Source organism: Trifolium pratense, linkage group LG4, assembly GCF_020283565.1.
Source record: "Trifolium pratense cultivar HEN17-A07 linkage group LG4, ARS_RC_1.1, whole genome shotgun sequence".
Classification (NCBI taxonomy): domain Eukaryota; kingdom Viridiplantae; phylum Streptophyta; class Magnoliopsida; order Fabales; family Fabaceae; genus Trifolium; species Trifolium pratense.
In genome coordinates, this window is record NC_060062.1 from 8,103,798 (window position 1) to 8,130,810 (window position 27,013).

Below are 27,013 nucleotides of genomic sequence, written 5' to 3' on the forward strand. Positions count from 1 at the left end.
TAAGCAAAATTTTCCGGTATATAGCTTAATTTCCATCTATTAATTATAGTTTCTTCCTCATATGATATAGGTTGCAGAGATGGTTTTCTTTGGTATAGGGTACTGTTTTTCATGAGGTTGCAATTCTAGTGGATACGGTTTTTCATTCATTGAAAACACCATCTTGATTCATTCTATTCTAATATATAGTTTCATGGATTCACTCACACCGTCATCATGTCCCGTTCCGGTTCACAAGAACTGCTTGTCTGACGAAGTTTGCTTCACTTTCATCGTAATGTTGTTTTTTCTATATTGAAAGAGAATAATGTTTATTAGTGAAAAAGAGTTGGATAGAATTATAGAAATTCATAACCAATATAAATATGATATGATGAATTCATGCTTTACTGGTCAAGCTAATGGAGTATTTAATGATTTGTATCGTAATGGATAACTAACTACCCCATTGAGAATGAAAAACAAAATGTCTTTTGGTCTATGCACCTATGTTTATAATAACATACTTTCTCAGTGGTTGGCACACTCTAATGAATAATTAAACGATCAAAACCACATAATGGAAGACATGGAAATCATCATTAATTAATATAATAACCTAAAGGAACTGTAAAAATGTTTTCCATAACACTTGTAGGGTCATTGCTTTCAAAAAAAGCACATGTAAAATCACATTGAAAACAGAAAAACACAATAATTGCATGTGGGGCAATTATGTAAATGACAAAAAGCACATGTAATGACAAAGAGCAGATGCAAATGGCACTTGTCAAATGACTTTAGCTTATAAATACTCGCATAAAGCAAGCAGGCCTGCTATTCAAAGAGATTTTGCCGTTGATTTCAGATTCACTAGCTTGCCTGTATTTGAGAAATTTTCATAAAATTCATCCCATGTCTTCCTTCACTTCCTGCTTCTATAGACGCCGCAAATTTCAACCCATATCTACTACTACTAACATGAAGAAGTACGATGTGTACTTGAGTTTCTGCGACGAAGACCCTGATTTTTTTATTTTGGGTATCTATAAGGGCCTTACTTCAGGAAGTGGAATTAATGTTTTCTGGGACAATAAGAGGATTAAAAGAGGAGATCAAGAAGTACCAACCTCAGTGTTGAATGTAATTGGAGATTGCAAACTTGTTGTAATCGTATTTTCAACAAATTATTTTAATTCAAGATGGTGTCTTCAAGAATTGGAAAAAATAACTGAATGTTGCCGAACCACAGATAGTCGTCTCATGCTTCTTACTTTCTCTTTCTTCTATAATGGTGTCCATCTGGTGTTAGGATATCCGGACACTGATTTTTTTGAAAGAGAGGCTTTTCATGATTTTCTTGATAGAATCTATAAAAAAGAAATCTCCCAACAGGGGGATAAGTTCATGAGTTGGGTGGCAGCGATCAGTCATAATAAAGCTATCACTTATGCAGGATCAACATATTTGGGACACGTCTTCACAAACAGGTAATTAATTGTGAAGTTGCCTTTTCATGTCTTTTTCATGCATCTGTGCTTCCTGGAACTAGCAGATTCTGAAATTCCTGATTTTATTTAAGTTAATTATTAACTATTCATCTATTATACAGGATAGAAAGAGAACATATTGAGAATGTAGTTGAACTTGCTACTCGTGTGATAACAGAGAAGAGAGACATGTTCAATGTTTTCTATACAGAGAGTTTAAATTCGCGTGTTCAAGACGTGACTCAACTATTGAAACAATCAAAATCTCCTCTCATATTAGGGATATGGGGGATGCCAGGGATTGGTAAATCAACCATTGCCAAAGCCATTTATGGTCAGGTTGGTTCCTATTTTAGGCACAAGTGCTTGATTGAAAATGTCAAGAGATCAGTTCAGAATAAAACTTATACTCTAGTTTCTTTACAAGAGAAAATTATACTTGATATGGCCAGAGAACCTGAAAATGATATATCTACAATTGAGTCAGGAAAAGTGATTTTAAAAGAAAGACTTCATAGTAAAAGGGTACTTCTTGTACTTGACGATGTTGATAATTTGGAGCAACTGCATGCATTGTGTGGAAGTCGTGAGTGGTTTGGTGAAGGTAGCAAAATAATCATCACGACAACGAATAGGCAACTACTAAAGGAGCATGGAGCTGACCATATATACAGAGTGAAAGAACTAGACGAAAATGAATCGCTTGAGCTTTTTAATTGGAAAGCGTTCAGCCAAGCAACTTCTCAAGAAGGTTTTGCAGAACTTTCCAGACAGGTAGTTGCTTATTCTGGGGGATTGCCTCTTGCTCTTACAGACCTTGGGATCCATTTCAATTCGGAAACAGTAGATATCTGGGAGTGTAAGTTGCATAACTTCACAAGGCATTTCTATAATGGTGTACAGGGAACACTAGAAAGTAGTTTTAATGATTTAAATGATGAGGAAAAACAAGTATTCTTTGATATAGCATATTTCTATATCGGGATAGACCAACATGATGTAGTCCAATCTTTAAATAGTTCAACACATTGTACAAATCTTCTAATAAGCCTCCTTGAAGACAAAAGCTTTGTAACCATTGATGAGAATAACAAGATTCAAATGCATGTTTTGCTACAAGCCACAGCAGAAGCTATCATTACGAGGGAATCAAGTAATAAAACTGATCAGGTGAGTGGTAGTGTGTGTGTGTGTGTGTGTGTGATTTTGAGGCTAGCTCTATTTGAGGTATCACCAATGAATGTATGGTTTTTTCGTTCCAAAATATATAACGGCTAAGGAAGCAGAGTGAACATTAATGAAACCAGTTTGTTAACATTTGGTTTCATAATCATCACAAGATCATGGAAAGTTAATTAGTATGATTGTAAATTAAAAATTAATAACAAAATAAGTTCTGGGTAACCTCATTTGTTGATGATGTATCAGTGGCATGAAGAATCTCAGCAACCATATAATGTTTCTTTTCTTTAATGTTTCAGCCAAAGATGTACGATGTGTTCTTGAGTTTCAGAGGGGAAGATAGTCGTGCAAAGTTCATGTCACATCTGCATTCCTCTCTTCAAAATGCAGGGATTGATACTTTCAGAGATGATGACGAGATTCAACGAGGAGATCAAATCTCAATCTCACTGTTGAAAACAATTGGACAGTCTAGAATTTCTATTGTTGTTTTGTCAAAAAACTATGCTAATTCAAGATGGTGTATGCTAGAGTTGGAGAAGATAATGAAAATTGGCAGAGATAGGGGTCTGGTTGTTGTGCCGGTGTTCTATGAGGTGGATCCCTCAGATGTACGTCATCAGAAAGGTCAGTTTGGGAAAGGTTTTGATGATCTTACATCAAAAATCTCAGTGCATGAATCCACAAAGACTCGTTGGCAAAGAGATCTCTATGAAATTTGTGGCATTGCAGGGTTTGTCCTCATAGATTCCAGGTTATTTATTTTTTATTTTCTTTTAGATTATTGTTCGTGATTATTTAAAATTCTCAGGGCTTTGGCTGTGTATTACTATACTATCCATGTCCATTTTTAAAATCTCTTTCTGATTGATCACTTTTTAAATTAACCCACCTAAATTGGCACGAGAGAATCGAACCTGAGACCTTAAGGAGGAGCACACTCCCAGGTCACAAGCCAATGCCACCAAACCAACCCAAATGGGTCAAAAATTTCAAGATAACTGATTGATTTTTTTTGACATTCTAGATACTGATTGATGTTTTCAAAAATAAATACAAAATCTGAAAGTTCAAGAATCATAAAATAAGGAAACTAAATATCCTAATAAAGAGGAAACTAAATCTATCATAATAAATAATATTATAATAATCAACACCCCCCTCAAATTGGAGCATATATACCATATGCATCCAACCTGTTACATATATAATCAATCTGAGGCCCCCGTAGAGATTTAGTGAAGATATCAGCTAACTGATCATTTGAGCTCACTGAAGAGATTTTAATGATGCCAGAAAGAATCTTTTCTCTAATAAAATGACAATCAACTTCTATGTGTTTAGTCTTCTCATGAATGACTGGATTTGAAGAAAGATACAATGCAGACTGATTATCACACATAAGTTTCATAGTTCACAAAAATTCAAGGCATGTAACAAGTGCCTCAACCATAAGAGCTCACAAGTAGTGTGGGCCATAGCATGATACTCTGCCTCTGTGCTTGACTTTGCGACAACAGTTTGCTTTTTACTTTTCCATATAAATCCCTCCTCTTTGATAGAAGCATATGTTTGAGAATGCTTATATACATACAATTGATTTGTGCACCTTACCGTTGGTTCATATTTTATAGGAATGAAAGTGCTGATATCAAGAATATTGTCGAACATGTCACTCGTTTGCTAGATAGGACACAGTTATTCGTTGCTGAACATCCAGTGGGTGTAGAATCTCGTGTGGAAGCTGTGACTAAGCTACTAAACATCCAAAAAGCAGAAGATGTTTTACTAATAGGGATATGGGGAATGGGGGGTACGGGTAAAACAACCATTGCCAAATCCATTTACAACAAAGTTGGGAGAAAATTTGAGGGAAGGAGCTTTCTTCTGGGTATAAGGGAATTTTGGGAGACACATACTAATCAAGTTTCACTACAGCAACAGGTACTTTGTGATGTTTACAAAACAACAGCTTTGAAGATACGAGACATTGAATCAGGGAAAAATATATTGAAGGAAAAACTTTCCAAGAATAGGGTGCTTTTTGTGCTCGATGATGTGGATGAATTGGATCAACTAAAGGCTTTGTGTGGAAACCGTGAATGGTTTGGTCCAGGAAGTAGAATAATCATTACAACAAGAGATATGGATCTTCTTAGATCATGTGGAGTTGATCAAGTGTATACAATAGAAGAAATGGACGAAAGTGAATCTCTTGAGCTTTTCAGCTGGCACGCATTCAAGCAACCAAGTCCGACAGAGGATTATGCTACACATTCAGCAGACGTTATTGCTTATTCGGGGAAATTGCCACTAGCACTTGAAGTCCTTGGGTCCTATTTGTCTAATTGTGAAATAACAGAGTGGCAGAAAGTTTTGGAGAAACTCAAATGTATTCCCCATGACCAAGTACAGAAGAAGCTAAAAGTAAGCTTCGATGGTTTAAAAGATTTTACAGAGAAACAAATATTCCTGGATATATCTTGTTTCTTTATTGGGATGGACAAAAAGGATGTAACAGCAATATTAAATGGGTGTGGGTTTTTTGCTGATATTGGAATTAAAGTCCTTGTAGAGCGAGCGCTTTTAACTGTTGACAATAGGAACAAGCTTAGAATGCATGATTTGTTAAGAGACATGGGCAGACAAATAATTTATGAGGAATCACCATCAGATCCTGAGAAGCGCAGTAGGTTGTGGCGCTGTGATGAAGTGCAAGATATATTATCTAGGGATAAGGTAATTACTAATTAGAGAAACAGTAAAGTAAGAAACTAAACATCACAAATTACTAATTAAAGTGCTTGATGAGAATTGGTTTCATTCATTATGTTCAGTGGTTGCTACTTATATGTGGGTTTCAGATTTCAAAATTAATCTATTTGTTTTCTGTTTCACTGATTATTATTTTTTAATTTCAGGGAACAGAAGCTGTCAAGGGACTGGCTTTGGAGTTCCCAAGAAAAGATTGTCTGGAAACCAAAGCATTTAAGAAGATGAATAAACTCAGATTGCTTCGCCTCGCTGGGGTGAAGCTTGAGGGAGATTTTAAATACCTTTCAGGAGATCTTAGGTGGCTATACTGGCATGGATTTCCAGAAACCTACACTCCTGCAGAATTTCAGCAAGGAAGTCTAGTTGCCATTGAATTAAAATATAGTAAGCTCAACAAAATTTGGAACACGAGCCAGGTATTTGTACATGAAAAGAATACATTCAAGTTTAAATTTATCGTCCCAAACGTACATCATCACTTATTTATAAGTATCATTTGACGATTTCACACACTAAGAAAATTAAGTAGTGTATTAAATCTGTCCATTTTGTTTATTGATGATCCAAAGTTTCTCATCAATTAATATTTTAGTTAAACAATGACAGTAGCAGCCTAGCAGGTAGTAAATCATTTAGGAATATTTTTGTAAAAAATTAATTAATATATTTAGTAAATTTTTTAATCAAAATTCATGTTCTGGGTCTCCAATTTTTGTGTTTATTAAAACTATATCCAACCGATATCATGGTTTATTAAAGCATGTCATGTAACGCTTCTGTTATAGACTTGTAAAATGTTTCAGGTCTATTACACCTCACTAACAACGGACAAATTGGGGAAGTAATTTTGACATATAAACACTTTCATGAACAAAACAATTCAAATCGTATATATTCAAAATTATATATCAGCTCCCAAATTTAATATTCAAAGAAGAATCAATACTGATATAACCATTAACCAAAACAACTAAGTGATTGATACATCCAAGTGTTTTCTTCCTAAGCTTCTCTTACCATTACTCTCTCGTGGTTTTATTTTATTGCAGATGCTAGAAAATCTAAAAAATCTTAATCTTAGTCATTCTCTGGATTTGGCTGAAACCCCAAACTTTTCCTACTTGCCTAATCTTGAAAAGCTGGTACTCAAAGACTGTCCAAGTTTGTCTACAGTCTCCCATAGCATTGGATCTCTACATAAACTTCTTATGTTAAATTTGACAGACTGCACAGGTCTTCAGACACTTCCGAGAAGCATCTATAAATTAAAGTCTCTAGAAACTTTGATTCTTTCAGGATGCTCCAAGATTGACAAATTGGAGGAGGATTTGGAACAAATGGAATCATTGATTACCTTGATTGCGGATAAGACTGGTATAACAAAAGTGCCATTTTCAATAGTGAGATTGAAAAGCATCGGATATATTTCTTTAAGTGGCTTTGAAGGATTTTCTCGTGATGTATTCCCTTCTCTAATTCGGTCTTGGATGTCGCCATCAAATAATGTGATATCCCTAGTTCAAACATCAGTGTCCATGTCATCACTTGGTACTTCAAAAGACCTTCAAAAACTTCGAATTATTTGTGCGAAGTGTGATTCAGAGTTACAACTAACTCGAGATATAGCAAGGTTTTTGGAAGTATTAAAAGCCACAAATTGTCAGAACTTGGAAGCAAGTGCAAGTTCAACTGCATCAGAGATCTCTGATATGCATGCTTCTCCCGTAAGTGATTGCATTGGTCATTTTCGCAATTTAGGGTCAAAGAATCACTTGAAATCTCTCTTAATTCAAATGGGAACAAAATGCCAAATCTCTAATGTTGCTGAAGACAGTGTTTTACAGGTTTGAATATCTCTTCCACGTATCTAGTTTTGTGAAAAGTAAACAAGAATTTTGGTTGCTGCCTGAAATTATATTTTTCTAACAAATTATTTCATCCTTAATTTGAATCAGACACAAAATTAATTCTTAAAAGTTTTTAAACTCATTTTACATTAGAAGTTTGTGTAATGGGTGTGAACTGTGATGAATTCCATGATTACGTCACACATAATTCAGGTCAAGAACTAAATTACAAGTAAAGTACATTTTATAGGAAAAAAAAAGGATATATCATTTCAATACAAGTAGTGATAGTAAAATAAATTACATAGTGATAATGAACTCTTTTTTTTTCAATTATCCTCTAAATTTTTAATTCGTGGCATCTAAACATTTTTCATTGTACAGACTGCAGATGGGACTTGGGATTTATTTTTACTCGGCTGTGACAATAAATCTGATTGGCTAACTTTCAGTTGCAAAGGTTGTTCGATAATATTTGATGTCCCAACAATGAAGGGGAGTTACCTGAAGAGTATGATGTTGTACATTGTCTATTACTCTTGCTCGGAAAACATAACATCAGAAGGTTTCCAAGGTATGTTAATCATAAATTACACAAAGACAACCATTCATGCATATAAAACAGATACACTAACCTCCTTTGACGACGAGGATTGGCAGAGCATAACCTCAAATCTAGAACCTGGTAACAAAGTGGGGGTTATGGTTGTTTTTGGGGAGGGTTTCATTGTTGAGAAGACCATAGTATCTCTCTTATATGATGAACCACTAGACAAAGAAATGGAACGCAGTCATTTAATAGACGAGGAGGATCTTGTTTCTGGCAATGACAATAAAAATGTTAGTGTTTCTTGTGGTGATAATGAAGCCATCAATCGCTTTGCAGAGGAAATGGTGAACCACATGCAGATCACCATGTACGGTGGTGGTATATATGCTGATGCTGTGGGACCATTACAACTAGTACCACATGACCCTGACCAGCCTGCAGAGGCAGTAGCTGAGGAGATTCCTGCAGCTGAAGCATATGGTGATCAGGAGCAACAGGTTCCTCCACCTGAGGGTCAACCTGAGCAGCAGGCAACAGCTGCACCTGAGGCCATTGGGTCGGCCTTAGGAGCTCAGATTTTGGATGCCTTTAGAGAGCTGAGGGCTGATTTCTTCCAACTAGAGCAGACTGTTACTGCTAGGCTGAATGCAGTAGAGGTCAGATTAGTGGTGCTTGAGGATGCCATAGCAGAGATACCACGTGGCTCGAATTCTGAGTTCACCGCCGTGGAGAGCTAGATTTACGATTCTATGCTCGGGTTTCTTTTGATGTTGCTTTTTTGTTGTACTGTTGTTATATAATGACTACGGTATTAGTATTGTACACCACGAAGTCCTTTTCGTAGTACTTGAATCTTTTGATCTTATATGATATCAGTTGTTTCTTCTATTTTTTTTTTTTTTTTTGCTTTCACCGCCAGTTTAATCTGGTTCGGGGGTCAGTTCTGGCATCAAGTGGTTCCAGCTCCCTCCGATCGCAGTTGCGGGGGATCGAACCATGGTCCTTCCTACCAAGTTTAGTGTCAACCACCACTGAACATATCGTTTTTTTTTTGGCTTTCACCACCAGTTTAATCTGGTTCGGGGTCAGTTCTGGCATCAAGTGGTTTCAGCCCTCTCCCAATAGAATATAATGTTTTTATATTGAAAGAGAAATAATGTTTATTAGTTAAAGAGAGTTGAATAGAAATTCATAACCAATATAAATATGATGTGATGAATTCATGCTTTATAGTTCAAGTCAAGCTAATGGAATATTTGATGATTCGTAAAAACAACTTTATTTATATTATAATGGATAACTAACTACCCCAATGAGAATGAAAAAAATAAAATGTCTTTTGTTCTATGCACCTATGTTTATAATAACACATTTTCTCAATGGTTGGCACACACTAATGAATAATTAACCGATCAACAAGCTGGAGAAGTTAACTACATTAATTCTTTATAACTGTCATCTTTATGTTACACTTTCCAATTCAATCTCAAACCTCACACACCTTACCCACCTAGAACTTTCGAATAATGATTTGAGTGGTACAATTCCTTCATCCCTTATTACACTCCCATCATTGAAGGAGATTTACCTTGAATACAACCAGTTTAGTAAACTAGATGAATTCTTCAATGTGTCTTCCTCTATATTAAACACCCTTCATTTAAGTAACAATTATCTATCGGGGCCTTTTCCAATATCTATCTTCCACCTAAAATCCCTCATTTCCCTCGATCTTTCCTTTAACAAGTTCAATGGGTCACTTCACCTAGATAAGTTTTTCGAGCTAAAAAAATTAACTTCCCTATACATTTCATACAACAGCTTATCTCTTAACGGGAATACAATAAATGTTGAACCTTCTTCCATTCCAGAAATTTACAATCTAGGATTGGCATCCTATCAACATTGTCCTTTCTAGACCTTTCAAATAACCAAATTCAAGGAATACTGCCCAATTGGATTTGGAAAGTACAAAGTCTTGAATGACTTAATATTTCACACAATTTTCTCACAAAATTGGAAGGACCTCTAACATATCTTACTTCCATCGATATTGAGTCGGTTGATCTTCATAACAACCAAATACAAGGGCCACTACCTGCTTTCTTTGACCGTATTTTTTCTCTCTCTCTCTCTCTCTCTCTCTTTCACACAATAATTTGCATGGAAGTATCCCTAATTCCTTATGTAATGCTTCAAATCTTAAAATGCTGGATCTTTCCTTCAACAACTTTTCTGGATCGATTCCCTCATGTTTAATGACAATTACCGAGACCCTTATTGTATTAAATTTGAGGAGCAACAGTCTGCAAGGCCCGATCCCAGGTAAGTTTCCAGCTTCTTGCTCTTTAAAAACTTTGAACCTTAATGGAAATTTATTACATGGGCCAGTTCCACATTCTCTTGCCCACTGCTTCGTATTAGAGGTACTGGACATCGGATCAAATCAGATTGATGGTCGCTTTCCATGCTTTTTGCAGAACATACCAACACTTAGTGTCCTTGTACTTCGGAATAACAAATTTCACGGTATCTTGCGATGTTCGAAAGCAAAAAATCCATGGGAAATGATTCGAATCTTGGACATTGTTTTCAACAATTTTAGTGGTAAACTACCAAGAAAATATTTCAGAACCTTCAAAAAAATGAAGTATGACGATCATAAACATGAACTGATCTTTATCCATTCGGAGAGGTATGGATTATATTATCAGGATAGTGTGACAGTTATGATTAAAGGCATACAAATGGATCGTTAGTTAAAATTCTGACAATCTTCACAACAGTTGATTTCTCATCCAATCGCTTTGAAGGACAAATACCAGAAGATATAATGGATCTGAAAGCACTCATTGTTCTCAACTTGTCAAGCAATGCTTTCTCTGGTAAAATCCCATCAACTATTGGGAACCTGAAACAACTAGAATCTTTGGATCTCTCAAATAATGTTTTGTATTTTTATTGATGTTGTTGTTTGTGTTTACTTCTAATTTATGATGATGATGATGATGATAGTATTGGAACTTTTAAGGTACATTCTATTAAGTTTAAATAAAAGTGTCATTGATAGTGTTTCATTACAATTAAAAAGACCTTGCTCTAAATTTTTTGTTGTTTTTGAAAACTTGGTATCTGGTCTTAGGACCGACTAATCCAGAGGGACCAATCCCACCGTCCACTTGTGGGGGTCTATTTAAAGCTAGATTTTTTTGCTTTGTATGGACTTAGCCCACCGAAATTGACAACAGGGGGAATCAAACATGAGACCTTGAGAGGAGCATACTCCAAGGACTCAAGCCAACACCACTAGACCATCCCTAAGTGGGTTAACCTTGCTCTAAATTACTCATGTATTTGTAGACTTATTTTTGTTTTAATCACTACTAGAAAAAGTTTAAATACCGACGGATTTTAGAGACGAAATTTGTTTCTTCTCTAATAGAGATGGAATTAGAGACAGAAAAAAGTTGTTAGAGACCGAAATTCAAATATATGTATTAGTCACGGATTTTAGAGACAGAAATTTCTGTGTCAATAAAATTTCGTGTCTAAATCCGTCTCTATTTTATTATTTTTATAATTATAATTTAAATAAATAGTTAGAGACGAAAATTTGAGACGGATTTTAGTCGTGTCTAATAATTTCTGTCTCTATATTCGTCTTTGATTGATCAACTTAAAATTAAAATAGTCAAACATTTGTCAGAGACAGAAGTAATCCGTCTCTGAATTAATCTGTCTCTAAAATCTGTCTCTAATAAAATAATATTGAAAATTTATTTTTCGTGTCATCCCTCCAAAAAGTTTATGAAATAATATTGAAAATTTATTTTTCGTGTTATCCCTCCAAAAAGTTTACCCAATTTTTTCACTGCCCGCCAAAAAGTTTTACAGAATTATAATTTTATTAAATATTTTTTTATAATAATAAGACAAGAGTGTCTTTGACTTAGGTTTCACCTTCTTCCTCCACCATCCACTCCGTTTCATCGCCGTCCACCATCCATCCACTCCGTTTCATCACCTTCTTCCTCCACCATCCACTCCGTTTCATCGCCGTCCACTCTTCCACCATTCAGAGGTCGGGTTCTTCACTCCGTTTCCTTTCCCCCTTGTTTTTCATTTAACAAAATTGATTTCCCTCTCTCGTTTTTTCATTCACGAAATTGGAACCCTAAAGCACAAATTTCCTTTCCCTCTCTTGTTTTTCATTCACAAAAAAACCCTAACACACAGACATTCTCTCTGCAGGAACCCTAAATTGATTTGTCTCACACGAACAGGGCCAGCTTCTATCGCACAGACGACGATTCACCCACCGCTTTTGGTCTTCAAATTCCAAGGTTAGTTCAAGTTCCAGTTCGATTATTCAATGATTCTCATTCCAATTTCCCCTTTCGTTTAGTTGTTTATAGTTTAGTTCATCTTCACGGTTTCTGCGTGTTTCTTCTGCGATTTTGCTTCCACGTGCAGCGCTATAGCAGCAATACATGACAGATCTGCCACAGCATTTTGTGTAGCGCCGGACCTCTTCTACGCTACACATCGTTGTGATTGCTGCTGTTACACTGATATTGACTAATGAGAGATAGACCTGACCTTGTAACCCATCTCAAAGGTTATGGGTGTCAAGCTGGCTTACAGACTGGGTTCTTTTCAAGTTTGGACTTTTTTTTTCCCCAGTTCAACCCTTTGGATGCAATGCTCATCCTTTGTTGCTTTTCATTTGTAGCTTAACCTTGGCATTTTATTAGAGTAAATTGTTGGCTATGAAGAGTAAATATTATTTTCAATAGTATAACGTTGTGCTGAAACATGGTTTGTCAATTGCCTTGATGCTTTTATCACTTAACTAGCGAAAGAATTTGACCTATTTTACAACAACTAAGTTGGCAGAGACGTATAATGCAAAAATTCTAGTATTTCCATGATTAGTTTAAAACTGCAGCATGTTACTTTAATTTCTTCTCCACAGGCTTATCTGAAGGAAGGTACTGCTATAATTCAACTTGTTATGTTTGATGATCAAATTGGCTGCCTCATTTATCTACTGTTCACCAGTTTTGAAACATTTGTTTGGATCAGGATTCAATAGAGGTATGCCTTAAAAGCACAAATTTCCTTTCCCTCTCTTGTTTTTCATTCACAAAAAAAACCTAACACACAGACATTCTCTCTGCAGGAACCCTAAATTGATTTGTCTCACACGAACAGGGCCAACTTCTATCGCACAGATGACGATTCACCCACCGCTTTTGGTCTTCAAATTCCAAGGTTAGTTCAAGTTTCAGTTCGATTATTCAATGATTCTCATTCCAATTTCCCCTTTCGTTTAGTTGTTTATAGTTTTCAAAATTCTCTTCGCCGCTACCACCGCCATCTTCACATTCAGTGGTTGGTGGTCTTCTGGTCATAGTTGTGTGTAGTTTTGTTTCTTGTGTGGTGGTGTTTTAGATGTTGTATATTAGTTGAATCTAGGTGATTTGTGCTTATTGCTATATATTTATCTGTTTTCACTAGTTTTCTAATTCATTGTACTATTTGTTGGAAATTAAGAAGTCTCACATAAGTGAGAACACCAAAAATTAGTGTCTATAACTGGTGCAGAAGTGTTTCTGCAAGTGTGTATATTGTTTGTGTGTTTTGTGTTGGCGTTCTGAATTTTGCTGTCCAATTTATATCCTTGGTTTCACTATGGTTCAGCTGTAGTCAGATTCAGCAGAAGATAATTATGTGGGGTTTAGGTTGAGCTCAAATTACTGCTTCTGTCAAGCTAGCAGTGCATATCCTATTTGTATTGGTGAATTTGTCACCCTGTGTTGTAGGATTTTGTCCTTGTGGTTGGGGTTGGTGCTGTAAAGAATTGGGGTGGTAGCTGACATTAAGTTTGGCTATCTAGATGGGTGTTGTTTGGTGCCAGGCAGCTAGTTGGCTTGTAGAAACTCTTTTGTATTCTAAGCATGTCTCATGCCCATCTTTATCTTTATTAATTCAATCCTTTTTAGCCTTTCCAAAAAAAAAAGTGGCGGATAGTTTGAATCCATAGTTTTGTTTTTGTTTTGTATTTATACATAGTTGTGTTTTATATTTATACATAGTTGTGTGGTGGTATTATGAATAAATTATATTTATGTTGGAATGCTTTATAAATATTGCTAATTGCCTGAGTGGAACAAAAGGAGTGAGGGAACACCACATGTTTGGTATACTATAGATTTTCTCATGTACTGTAAGTCTGTAAGGATAAAGAGATAAACACAGAAACAGTTTGCGAAATAGAAAGCATGTTGATTTGAAAAAAAATAAAAATTTATATATAATTGAATCTATGTGATTACTGTAGTGTTTTGAGTTGTTTTGTTCTTTGACTTGACCCCTTTATGATTAGAACCATTTTCACCTGATACTTAATTATTGCATTCTTGCTGTTTTAGTAGTTATGGATCGTAGTTGGATGAATTCTAACCGTTTGAGTGGAGAGTATAAGGAAGGAGTGAACAAGTTTATACAATTTGCTTTTGAAAATCTTCCTAATAACAACGAAAGGTTTTATTGTCCTTGTATGAAATGTCTTAAGAACACCAGGCCTGAATGCGCCACTAACACCCTTAAGAAGCACTAATCTCTCCTCTGTCACACCTTGCTCTTTCATTTCCTGCCAATAGAAATTAGAGTTAAGTTAGAAAAAATCTTTTTGTCCTCTGTCACACCATGGCTGGACTCTGTAACAGAATCTCCTCTTTCTGAACTTTCTGCAAGACAATTAAAAAAAACGTTCATCTACTAAACAATATGACAAACTACTATATGTTGGCTTTGCTTTCCTGTTGTACTATGTGGCCGATATGTACTCCTTGTGAATTTTTTGTGCCTTTTATTAATAAATCTATTTGCAATTAAAAAAAAAAACAGGTTGTGTTTGCAACTGAAATTACACTACTATTTGTATTGTTTGTTTGTAGGCCAAATACAAATGGCTTGAAAAGGATGAAACTAGCATTAAAAAAAGCTTTAATAGTAGGGGACATTGGCCCTGAAAAATGCTTTGTTCAAGGTTCGTAGCGGTAAAGATAAAGGTGAATGGATTGATGAAGACAAGTTAAAAGAATTGACGGATCAATGGAAAGGTGAAAAGTGGCAAAATATTTCTAAGATTAATACACAAAACAGAAAGTCTCAAGCCGGGCATAATGTGCACAGTGGAGGATTCATTTCTGCTAGAGAACATGCCAAAAAAATGGTTAGTAGTAAATATGCTTTAGTGAATTTCAATTTAAATAGATTATACTAAATTTATGTTGGTTATTGTTTTAGAGGATGAAATTGAATAGAGAGCCAACCTGTTTGAGGTTTATCAGAGAATGCATAAACCAAAGGAAAAATCAAATGAGTGGTTTAACAAAGAACAAGCTCTGATAGCTGTAAGTATAAACTAATCTTGTTTAAGTTGTTACTTTTAGCAATGTAAATAATATATACTAATAGTTACAATTTTTCAGGAAAGTTACCAAACTAAATTGTTTGAGAGAAATTCTCAAATAGGTGAGGGTAGTAACCAACAATCTGATGATAGTATATACATGGAAGTTGTTGGAGGCATTAACAAGAAGGGACACATATTTGGATTGGGATCTCAAGCTGCCACTATCAAAGAATCTTTGAAATTTTCTACTTCAATTTCTACTGATGTGGTACAGTCAGATAAAGTTGCTGCTATGGAGGCTAAGATTGAAGCATTAACCGTTGAACTTGAGCAAAAGAATCTTGAACAAGAAACGTTAAAACAAAAGATGGAGCATTGGGAGCAGATTTTTGGAAGGTTTGTGCCTAGTATTAATCAAAACTCTCCGGGTCAACTTGGAAGAGAAGGTGATAATGAAAATTATGAGATGGATACTAATGAAAATTATGTGATGGATGATGAAGATGATGTGTTGGATGATGAGGCTTAGCTTTAGTTACTTTCTTTTATGTATTTTTGTTAAATCAATTATATGAATTTTTGTGTCTTTGACAATTTTAGGTTTGATATTATATTTAGTGCAGTAGTGGTGCACTTGATACTTTGTAAGAATGACATACATTTGGTGTCAATCGAAATTTGATTTTCTCACATTCTAGAATTATATAAATTACATATAGTAGATAAAAATTAATATTTGAAAAATTGTATAAGCATTTAATTGCTAAATAAGAAAATAAAATAAAAAACTTTATAGAGACGGAAAATGTGTTTTGTCAATATGGAGACAGAATTCTATGCTTAGAGACGAAATTTTTGAGACAGAATTATTTGAATTTAGAGACGGACAATTCTGTCTCCTTTAGAGACGGATTTATTATGTTTTGAATTCAATGTTTAAAGACGGATGTTTATTTGATAGTGACAGATAAATTCTGTCTCCAATCAGAGACAGAATATAAAATCTGTCTCTGATAGTTTAGAGACGAGGAAATTAAAGACAGAATCAAATCGGTCTCTAATTCTGTCTCTAACATGCTTAGTGACGGAATATTGGCATTTTAGAGACAGATTTTGCCCGTCGGTATTTAAGATTTTTCTAGTAGTGAATTCTCATCATTTGGCTAATGAAAATGCAGCAAGAAAATAATGTTGAAAGAGAATAATGTTTATTAGTGGAAAAGAGTTGGATAGAAATTCATAACCAATATAAATTATGATGTGATGAATTCATCATTTGGCTAATGAACATTTGATGATTTGTAAAAACTTTATTTATATCATAATCATAATGGATAACTAACTATCCCAATGAAAATGAAAACACACAATGTCTTTTGATCTATGCACCTATGATTTTTATTTTATTTTGACAGATGCACCTATGATTATAATAACATATTTTTCTCAATGTTTGGCACACGCTAATGGAAGACTTGGAAATCATCATTAATAAATATAACTGCAAAAATGTTTTCCATAACACATTGTAGGGTCATTGCTTTAAGTGACCTGAATTTTCCAAAGAAAAACTATACGGGTCTTGTTCAACGAAACTTCTATTGTATCTTGAATATCAAAGTAAATGTTGTGAATTCAAAAACAAGAAATATAGAATAAATAATAGTGACAATCAAACTAAACAACTCAAACAAAAGAATTAGCATGTGCTTCAAAAGTTGTTAAACAAAAATTAGTTTTGTTGAGAATAAAAACTTTTGTTATATATGTGTCATTTTTTTTGTTGGTAAATAGACAGAATGACAAAGTTATTATAAACTCACTCAAGCGAGGGGGTGGAGTTTGAACCACGGTCATAACGTTCAATTTAACAATTTCGGCATTTTTATCGACTAAGCTAGGACTTGTGTACATGTAATTTATAAAGAATTAAGAACTTACATTTAATTTTGTTGTCTTAATTGCACACTTATTAATCAAGATATTCATCCTTTTCCACTATTGTTCAACGAAACTTCTCTTACCCTTAACCACACGGGGCAAAGTGTGTGTGTGTGTTTGAAACTATATATAATACATTAGTTTCACATAATGTAATTTCATTAGAAAGAGCAATGAAAATAACACTAGTTTTATTCCTTCTATGCTACTACTACTTCATATATATCACTCATGCCTCTCCCGATAGTCTTTGTCCTGTGGATCAACAAAATTGTGTTTGTCTTGAGGATCAACAATCTTTGTTGCTCCAATTCAAGAACAATCTCACATTTGAACCTGTAAATTCAAGACTATTGGATTGGAATAATAGCACTAATTGTTGTGATTGGAGTGGTGTTCGATGCGACTACGAGGGGCATGTTATTATACTAAACCTTTTTGATGCAGGACTCATCTCTGGTGGATTTAACAATTCAAGTAGTCTTTTTAGTCTCCAACATCTCCAGATACTGGACTTGTCGTATAACAATTTCAATTCTTCCTTTCCATCAGGATTCACCAAGCTGGAGAAGTTAACAGCATTAGGTCTTTCTAACTGTCATTTTCATGGAACACTTTCCAATTCAATCTCAAACCTCACACACCTTACCAACATAGACCTGTCCGAGAATGATTTGAGTGGTGCAATTCCTTCATCCCTTTTTACACTTCCATCATTAGAGGAGATTTACCTTGAAAACAACCAGTTTAGTAAACTAGATGAATTCTTCAATGTCTCTTCCTTTGTATTAAACACCCTTGATTTAAGTAACAATTATCTATTAGGGCCTTTACCAATATCTATCTTCCAACTAAGATCGCTCACTTTCCTCGATCTTTCCTTTAACAAGTTCAATGGGTCAATTCACCTAGATAAGTTATTTCTTAAAGGGAATCCAATAAATGTTGAACCTTCTTCCATTCCAAAACTAAACACCCTAAATTTGGTATCCTGTAACTTGAAAAAGTTCCCTAGTTTCTTGATAAACCTATCAACATTGGCCTTTCTAGACCTTTCAAATAACCAAATTCAAGGAGTACTTCCCAATTGGATTTGGAAACTACAAAGTCTTAAAAAACTTAACATTTCACACAATTTGCTCACAGAATTGGAAGGGCCTCTAACAAATCTAACTTCCATCCACGTGTCCATGGTTGATATTCATAACAACCTACTACAAGGACCAATACCTGTTTTCGCTGAATCTGCTGACTATTTGGATTACTCAATGAATAAATTCAGCTCTGTTATCCCGCAAGATATTGGTATTTACCTAACATTCACAATTTTTCTCTCTCTTTCACACAATAATTTGCATGGAAGTATCCCTGATTCATTATTCGTAGATCCAATAAATCTTAATGTGCTTGATCTTTCCTTCAACAACTTTTCTGGATCAATTCCCTCATGTTTAATGACAATGACTGAGACCCTTATGGTATTAAATTTGAGGAGGAATAGTCTGCAAGGCCAAATACCAGATAAGTTTTCAACTTTATGTGTTTTAAAAACTTTGAAACTTAATGAAAATTTATTACATGGACCAGTTCCCAATTCTCTTGCCCACTGCTATGAATTAGAGGTACTAGACATCGGAACAAATCAGATTGATGGTCGTTTTCCATGCTTTCTGCAGAACATACCAACACTTAGTGTCCTTGTATTACGGAACAACAAATTTCATGGTACCTTGCGGTGTTCAAAAGCAAAAAATCCATGGAAAATGATTCAAATTGTGGATATTGCTTTCAATAATTTTAGTGGTAAACTACCAGAAAAATATTTCAGGACCTCGAAAAAAATGAAGGATGACGATGATAATGTTGAACCAGACATTATCCGCTTTAGGATAGCTTTTGATGCATATTATCAGGAAAGTGTCACAGTTATGAGTAAAGGTCAACAGATGGAGTTGGTAAAAATTCGAAAAATCTTTAAAGCCATTGATTTCTCATCCAATCACTTTGAAGGACAAATCCCAGAAGATCTAATGGATTTGAAAGCACTCATTGTTCTCAACTTGTCAAACAATGCTTTCTCTAATGAAATCCCATCAACTATTGGGAACCTGAAACAGTTGGAGTCTTTAGACCTGTCAAATAACTCTTTGGTTGGTGAAATTCCTATGCAACTTGCAAGCTTGTCGTTCCTTTCTTATTTGAACCTTTCCTTCAATCATTTGGTTGGGAAGATCCCAACAGGTACTCAACTACAATCATTTCAAGCTTCTTCCTTTGAAGGAAATTATGGGCTATATGGTCCTCCCTTGACCGAAATACCAAATGGTACAAGGCCGGATGAGGTGCATCCACAACCAACATGTGGAAGGTTAGCCGGTTCAATTGACTGGAATTTTTTAAGTGTGGAGTTGGGACTTGTTTTTGGTCTTGGAATCATCATTGGTCCTATCATGTTTTGGAAGCAATGGAGGGTAAGGTACTGGAAATTTGTGGACAAAATTCTTTGTTGGATGTTTTCAAGGATGTATCTTGAATATGCAACTGACAGAGGACAAACATACACAGTTTTAAGGTGGGGATAAAAATTAATAGTGCTAGTAATTGTGATAATTAGTAAAATATTGTTTTGTATTTTCATTGATGTTGTTCTTTGTGTTTACTTATAATTTATGATGATATGTATTGGAACTTTGAAGGTACCTTCAATTTATGGTATGAAGTGCATTGGGTGTTGTGGTGATAGTGTTTCATTACAAATAAAAAGAGATTAATTATGATGATGATTTTGTTTGAGCTTGATTATAGATTAGAAAAGTCGTTAATTTTCTTGTACGTTTTACTATTATTATTTTTCAAAAGAGAAGGACAAATTTAAGAACCATTAAATTAATATGACTACACACAATCTTTTAACATATGGCACCATTTTTGTAGTTAAAAACAAAACTCATCCATTTTTAATTCGAACGAAAAGATATCACCACAACTCCATGTGAAGCTATTTTATTTAGTAGAATTACTTTACTTTACTTTACTAACAGAGAAGTATACATAAATTAGAATTCTCTTCAGAGCTATAACCCTATTAGTTTTTCTTAAATGGTTTGTGAACCAACCAGTCTTAAAATTAAAGGGTTGTAGTCACACTGTAAACTAATTAAAGACGACTCAGTTACGTGCTTTTGATCCGGCATCCTATGATGGTCATTTCTACCCCACTTTCTGGTAATCAGAGATCTATTCTAACAATCATTGTCACTAGACAAGAATTAAGTTCATCAAGCTCTCATGGGAATGAAGTTGTATAATGCTCCAGGGCCAGACGAATTTCAACCTATTTTCTTCAAGATGTTTTAGAATGATAGTAGAGACGATATATGGATGTTTCTGAGGAAATCTTTTGATAATGGTCAGATGGACCCTCATGTAGCTTAATCTCTATTGATTTTAGAGAATTTCGGCCTATTTAGGCAGTAGCCGAAGTGATTCCTTCTGCGGAAGCTAATGGTGATCGGGAGCAACAGATTCCTCCACTTGAGGGTCAGCCTGAGCAGCAGACAGCAGCATCACCTGAGGCCATTCCGTCGGCCTTAGAAGCTCATATTTTGGATGCCCTCTAAGAGCTCGGGGCTGATTTCTTCCGTCTAGAACAGACACTTACTGCTAGTTGAAAACAGTAGAGGTCAGATTAGAGGTGCTTGAGGATGCCATGCCACAGATACCGCGTGGGTCGAGTTCTGAGTCCACCGACGTTAAGAGCTAGATTTAGGATTCTATACTCAGGTTTCTTTTGATGTTGCTTTTTTATTGTACTGTTGTTCTATAATGACTACGGTATTAGTATTGTACACCACAAAGTCCTTTTCGTAGTACTTGAATCTTTGTATCTTATGATATCAGTTGTTTCTATTCATACTTGTTTTGATGTTGTATTATCATTGTACCATTTCGGTGCAGCTTTTGGGCGATCATCTTGAAACCTAAAGTTCTAAGCAAATTTTTCCGGTATATAGCTTAATTTCAATCTATTAATTATAGTTTCTTCCTCATATGATATAGGTTGCAGAGATGGTTTTCTTTGGTATAGGGTACTGTTTTTCATGAGGTTGCAATTCTGGTGGATACGGTTTTTCATTCATTCAAAACACCATCTTGATTCATTCTATTCTAATATATAGTTTCATGGATTCACTCACACCGTCATCATGTCCTGTTCCGGTTCACAAGAACTGCTTGTCTGACGAAGTTTGCTTCACTTTCATTATAATGTTGTTTTTTCTATATTGAAAGAGAATAATGTTTATTAGTGAAAAAGAGTTGGATAGAATTATAGAAATTCATAACCAATATAAATATGATATGATGAATTCATGCTTTACTGGTCAAGCTAATGGAGTATTTAATGATTTATAAAATCAACTTTATTTGTATCATAATGGATAACTAACTACCCCATTGAGAATGAAAAACAAAATGTCTTTTGGTCTATGCACCTATGTTTATAATAACATACTTTCTCAGTGGTTGGCACACTCTAATGAATAATTAAACGATCAAAACCACATAATGGAAGACTTGGAAATCATCATTAATTAATATAATAACCTAAGGAACTGTAAAAATGTTTTCCATAACGCTTGTAGGGTCATTGTTTTAAGTGACCTAAATTTTCCAAAGAAAAACTTTATGGGTCTTATTCAACGAAACTTCTCGCGTCTTGAATATCAAAGTATATGTTGTGAATTCAGCAAGATACCACTTTTCCACTATTGTTCAATGAAATTTCTCTTACCCTTAACCACACAGAGCAAAGTATGTGTGTGCGCGCGCGCGCAAGGGCAACTGTATATATAATACATTAGTTTCACTACATAATGTAATTTCATTAGACAGTAATTAGAAAGAGCAATTAAATGTATTGAGGATCAACAATTTTTGTTGCTCCAAATAAAAAACAATCTCATATTTGACAGTGTAAATTCCACCAAACTACTGGAGTGGAATAATAGCACTGGTTGTTGTTATTGGAGTGGTGTTACATGTGACAATGAGGGGAATGTATTGGCCTTGACCTTAGTGATGAATTAATCTCTGGTGGATTTAACAATTCAAGTAGCCTTTTTAGTCTTCAACATCTCCAGATACTAAACTTGTCTGGTAACAATTTCAATTCTTCCATTTCATTAGAGTGTGTTTGGACGAGGCATTCTAGAAATTCAAGGGATTTTAAATATTAAGCAATTCAATTGATTCAATTGAATTCCCTTGATTTTCAAATTCTAGTGTTTGGATAAAGTGTTGAAATTCCACCAATCGTAAAATTCTTTGTTTTGATAATGTAATTGAATTTCCTTCATTTAATTTTATTTATTATAATAAAATTGACCCTAAACCCAAAAAATTGGCCGAAAAACCAAAAAAATTGGCCGAAAAACCTATAATGGCCAAAACCATAAAATCGGCCAAAAAAACCTAAAATCGACTATCAACCATTAAATCGGCCCAAAAACCCAAAAAAATCGGCGGAAAAACCTAAAATCGGTCAAAACCATAAATCGGCCGAAAAACCTAAAATCGACAATAAACCATAAAATTGGCAGAAAAAACCTAAAATCAACTGTAAACCATAAAATCGGCCAAAAACCGGAAATCAGCAAAAACCATAAAATCGGCCAAAAAACCTAAAATCGGCCAAAAAAAACCGAAAATCGACCAAAAACCCTAAAATCCACTATAAACTCTAAACTCGGCCGAAAACCCAAAAATCAGTCGGAAAACCAAAAATCGACCCTGAACCCAATAAATAGGCCGAAAAACCTAAAATCGGCCAAAAATCCAAAACTCGACTATAAACCCAAAAATGACCGTCAAACGAAAAATCAACCAAAAAACCCAAAAATCGACTATAAACCCTAATATCTGCCGAAAACTGGGTTTATATTTTATTTTGACAGATGCACCTATGATTATAATAACATATTTTTCTCAATGTTTGGCACACGCTAATGGAAGACTTGGAAATCATCATTAATAAATATAACTGCAAAAATGTTTTCCATAACACATTGTAGGGTCATTGCTTTAAGTGACCTGAATTTTCCAAAGAAAAACTATACGGGTCTTGTTCAACGAAACTTCTATTGTATCTTGAATATCAAAGTAAATGTTGTGAATTCAAAAACAAGAAATATAGAATAAATAATAGTGACAATCAAACTAAACAACTCAAACTATAATACAAATTTATGTGTAACTTAAATCCATACAATCAAATCGAAACAAAGCCTTTTCAAAAAAAAAAAAAAACACAACATAAAAAGAGTAGGGGAAACAAAAGAAAAATATTGATTATACCACTCGTTAGATGGTCTAGTAGTGATTGACGTTGGACTTGGTAATGCCGGATACTGGTGCTGAAAACAAAGAAAAAAACAAGAAATTAGCTACAAGAACTCAGTAATAATTATCTAAAAGAACAAGAGAGAAAACATAGATACTTTCTCCAATCAATTAATTCTCACTATTTAAGGTGTTTAGAATGTGTCTTTGTACACTAGAATCTTACCAAAAACCTCTCAACCCTTAACCTTTGTTTCCTAAGAATTCCCTTACCCAAAACCAAAACAAGAATAACTATAGGAACTCTGCTTCTGTCTCATTAATGGCTAGAGGGATAAATCCTGACAAGGGAAAAAAGTATAGAGCGCTTAAGAGGATGTAAAAGAATTAGCATGTGCTTCAAAAGTTAAACAAAAATTAGTTTTGTCGAGAATAAAAACTTTTGTTATATATGTGTCATTTTTTTTGTTGGTAAAATAGACAAAATGACAAAGTTATTATAAACTCACACAAGTGAGGGGTGGAGTTTGAACTTAATAATTTCGGCATTTTTATCAATTAAACTAGAACTTGTGTACATTTAATTTATAAAGAATTAAGAACTTCCATTTAATTTTGTTGTCTTAATTGCACACTTTTTAATCAAGATATTCATTCTTTTCCACTATTGTTCAACGAAACTTCTCTTACCCTTAACCACACGGGGCAAAGTGTGTGTGTTTGAAACTATATATAATACATTAGTTTCACATAATGTAATTTCATTAGAAAGAGCAATGAAAATAACACTAGTTTCATTCCTTCTATGCTACTACTACTACTTCATATATATCACTCATGCCTCTCCCGATAGTGTTGTTCTTGAGGATCAACAAAATTTTGTTTGTCTTGAGGATCAACAATCTTTGTTGCTCCAATTCAAGAACAATCTCACATTTGAACCTGTAAATTCAAGACTATTGGATTGGAATAATAGCACTAATTGTTGTGATTGGAGTCGTGTTGGATGCGACTACGAGGGGCATGTTATTACACTAAACCTTTTTGATGCAGGACTCATCTCTGTTGGATTTAACAATTCAAGTAGTCTTTTTAGTCTCCAACATCTCCAGGTACTGGTCTTGTCGTATAACAATTTCAATTCTTCCTTTCCATCAGGATTCACCAAGCTGGAGAAGTTAACATATTTAGGTCTTTCACACTGTCATTTTTATGGAACACTTTCCAATTCAATCTCAAACCTCACACACCTTATCTACATAGACCTGTCCGAGAATGATTTGAGTGGTGCAATTCCTTCATCCCTTTTTACACTTCCATCATTAAGGGAGATTAACCTTAAATATAACCAGTTTAGTAAACTAGATGAATTCTTCAATGTCTCTTCCTCTGGATTAGACGCCCTTGATTTAAGTAACAATTATCTATTAGGGCCTTTACCAATATCTATCTTCCAACTAAGATCGCTCAATTTCCTCAATCTTTCCTTTAACAAGTTATTTCTTAAAGGGAATCCAATAAATGTTGAACCTTCTTCCATTCCAAAACTAAACACCCTAAAATTGGCATCCTGTAACTTGAAAAATTTCCCAAGTTTCTTGATAAACCTGTCAGCATTGTCCTCTATAGACCTTTCAAATAACCAAATTCCAGGAGTACTGCCCAATTGGATTTGGAAAGTACAAAGTCTTTATAAACTTAACATTTCACACAATTTGCTCACAGAATTGGAAGGACCTCTAACAAATCTAACTTCCATCCACGTGTCCGTGGTTGATATTCATAACAACCTACTACAAGGACCAATACCTGTTTTCGCTGACTCTACTGACTATTTGGATTACTCAATGAATAAATTTAGCTCTGTTATCCCGCAAGATATTGGTATTTACCTAACATTCACAACTTTTCTCTCTCTTTCACACAATAATTTGCATGGAAGTATCCCTAATTCCTTATGTAATGCTTCAAATCTTTATCTGCTTGATCTATCCTTCAACAACTTTTCTGGATCAATTCCCTCATGTTTAATGACAATGACTGAGACCCTTATGGTATTAAATTTGAGGAGGAATAGTCTGCAAGGCCAAATACCAGATAAGTTTTCAGCTTATTGCTCTTTACAAACTTTGAACCTTAATGGAAATTTATTACATGGGCCAGTTCCCAAGTCTCTTGCCCACTGCTCCGAATTAGAGGTACTAGACATCGGAACAAATCAGATTGATGGTCGTTTTCCATGCTTTCTGCAGAACATACCAACACTTAGTGTCCTTGTACTACGGAACAACAAATTTCATGGTACCTTGCGATGTTCAAAAGCAAAAAATCCATGGAAAATGATTCAAATCCTGGACATTGCTTTCAACAATTTTAGTGGTAAACTACCAGGAAAATATTTCAAAACCTTGGAAAAAATGATGCATGAGAATGATAATGTTGAATCAGTCTTTATCCGTATGGAGATAACTGGAATATATTATCAGGATAGTGTGACAGTTATGAATAAAGGTCAACAAATGGAGTTGGTAAAAATTCTGACAATCTTCACAACAATTGATTTCTCATCCAATCATTTTGAAGGACAAATCCCAGAAGATCTAATGGATTTGAAAGCACTCATTGTTCTCAACTTGTCAAACAATGCTTTCTCTAATGAAATCCCATCAACTATTGGGAATTTGAAACAGCTAGAATCATTGGATCTCTCAAATAACCATTTGGTTGGTAAAATTCCTATGCAACTTGCAAGCTTGTCATTCCTTTCTTATTTGAACCTTTCCTTCAATCATTTGGTTGGGAAGATCCCAACAGGTACTCAACTACAATCATTTCAAGCTTCTTCCTTTGAAGGAAATTATGGGCTATATGGTCCTCCCTTGACCGAAACACCAAATGGTACAAGGCCGGATGAGGTGCATCCACAACCAACATGTGGAAGGTTAGCCGGTTCAATTGACTGGAATTTTTTAAGTGTGGAGTTGGGACTTGTTTTTGGTCTTGGAATCATCATTGGTCCTATCATGTTTTGGAAGCAATGGAGGGTAAGGTATTGGAAATTTGTGGACAAAATTCTTTGTTGGATGTTTACAAGGATGTATCTTGAATATGCAACTGACAGAGGACAAACATACACAGTTTTAAGGTGGCGATAACATTAGTGCCAGTCATTGTGATAATTAGTAAAATAATGTTTTCATTGATGTTGTTCTTTGTGTTTATTTCTAATTTATGATGATATGTATTGGAACTTTCAAGTTGCATTAAGTTTAAATAAAAGTCTCATTGATAGTGTTTCATTACAAATAAAAAGAGATGAGTTATGATAATTTTGTTTGAGCTTGATTATAGATAAGAAAAGTTATGGTTATATATAACTCGCTAAAATTGGGTTTAAAATTTTGGGTTTTATCGATGAATGTATGAAGAAGATGAAAAAGAATATGAGGAAGATTATGAAAAAACTAAAAAATATTGTCATCCATCT

At 34.6% G+C, this 27,013-nt stretch overlaps 4 protein-coding genes and 1 long non-coding RNA gene across 8 annotated transcripts; all 5 read left to right on the forward strand.

The window, feature by feature from the left end:
• Positions 1 to 771: 771 nt before the first annotated feature.
• On the forward strand, positions 772 to 8,711 carry LOC123919548 (disease resistance protein Roq1-like). Of its 3 annotated transcripts, XM_045971499.1 has the most exons (8): positions 822 to 1,469; positions 1,592 to 2,639; positions 2,951 to 3,405; positions 4,286 to 5,390; positions 5,573 to 5,842; positions 6,476 to 7,270; positions 7,658 to 7,847; positions 7,934 to 8,711. In XM_045971499.1, the coding sequence occupies exons 1-8, from the start codon at positions 895 to 897 to the stop codon at positions 7,960 to 7,962; spliced, it is 4,467 nt and encodes a 1,488-aa protein (XP_045827455.1). In that variant the 5' UTR covers positions 822 to 894; the 3' UTR covers positions 7,963 to 8,711. The 3 variants fall into 3 exon arrangements, with proteins under 3 accessions (XP_045827454.1, XP_045827455.1, XP_045827456.1); XM_045971498.1 differs by having other exon boundaries at positions 772 to 1,469; positions 7,658 to 8,711; XM_045971500.1 differs by lacking the exon at positions 822 to 1,469 and having other exon boundaries at positions 1,706 to 1,803; positions 1,835 to 2,639; positions 7,658 to 8,711.
• On the forward strand, positions 8,623 to 26,933 carry LOC123922055 (receptor-like protein 33). The gene is made up of 3 exons (XM_045974799.1): positions 8,623 to 8,631; positions 9,244 to 9,597; positions 25,023 to 26,933. The coding sequence occupies exons 1-3, from the start codon at positions 8,623 to 8,625 to the stop codon at positions 26,679 to 26,681; spliced, it is 2,022 nt and encodes a 673-aa protein (XP_045830755.1). The 3' UTR covers positions 26,682 to 26,933.
• LOC123919553 lies at positions 11,778 to 14,397 on the forward strand. 2 transcript variants are annotated; one of them, XR_006813270.1, is made up of 4 exons: positions 11,778 to 12,166; positions 12,297 to 12,920; positions 13,006 to 13,097; positions 14,261 to 14,369. It is a non-coding gene; the product is annotated as an uncharacterized LOC123919553 (long non-coding RNA). The 2 variants fall into 2 exon arrangements; XR_006813269.1 differs by having other exon boundaries at positions 13,006 to 14,397.
• On the forward strand, positions 15,119 to 15,936 carry LOC123919550. Its single transcript, XM_045971503.1, has 2 exons — positions 15,119 to 15,244; positions 15,323 to 15,936. The coding sequence occupies exons 1-2, from the start codon at positions 15,185 to 15,187 to the stop codon at positions 15,773 to 15,775; spliced, it is 513 nt and encodes a 170-aa protein (XP_045827459.1). The 5' UTR covers positions 15,119 to 15,184; the 3' UTR covers positions 15,776 to 15,936.
• On the forward strand, positions 17,204 to 19,996 carry LOC123919549 (receptor like protein 22-like). Its single transcript, XM_045971501.1, has one exon. It carries the CDS (start codon positions 17,361 to 17,363, stop codon positions 19,767 to 19,769), a length of 2,409 nt encoding a protein of 802 aa, XP_045827457.1. The 5' UTR covers positions 17,204 to 17,360; the 3' UTR covers positions 19,770 to 19,996.
• Positions 26,934 to 27,013: the final 80 nt, after the last annotated feature.

What these genes read in the sequence shown, in the direction of transcription:
- LOC123919548 (XM_045971498.1), top strand. Translation starts at nt 895, where the DNA reads ATGTCTTCCTTCACTTCCTGCTTCTATAGACGCCGCAAATTTCAACCC. An exon ending in CAAGTAATAAAACTGATCAG is followed by an intron (nt 2,640 to 2,950) that starts GTGAGTGGTAGT and finishes TTAATGTTTCAG; the next exon opens with CCAAAGATGTACGATGTGTT. An exon ending in TTTGTCCTCATAGATTCCAG is followed by an intron (nt 3,406 to 4,285) that starts GTTATTTATTTT and finishes CATATTTTATAG; the next exon opens with GAATGAAAGTGCTGATATCA.
- LOC123922055 (XM_045974799.1), top strand. An exon ending in GGTCACTTCACCTAGATAAG is followed by an intron (nt 9,598 to 25,022) that starts TTTTTCGAGCTA and finishes TCCTTTAACAAG; the next exon opens with TTATTTCTTAAAGGGAATCC.
- LOC123919550 (XM_045971503.1), top strand. Translation starts at nt 15,185, where the DNA reads ATGCATAAACCAAAGGAAAAATCAAATGAGTGGTTTAACAAAGAACAA. An exon ending in AAGAACAAGCTCTGATAGCT is followed by an intron (nt 15,245 to 15,322) that starts GTAAGTATAAAC and finishes ACAATTTTTCAG; the next exon opens with GAAAGTTACCAAACTAAATT.
- LOC123919549 (XM_045971501.1), top strand. Translation starts at nt 17,361, where the DNA reads ATGAAAATAACACTAGTTTTATTCCTTCTATGCTACTACTACTTCATA.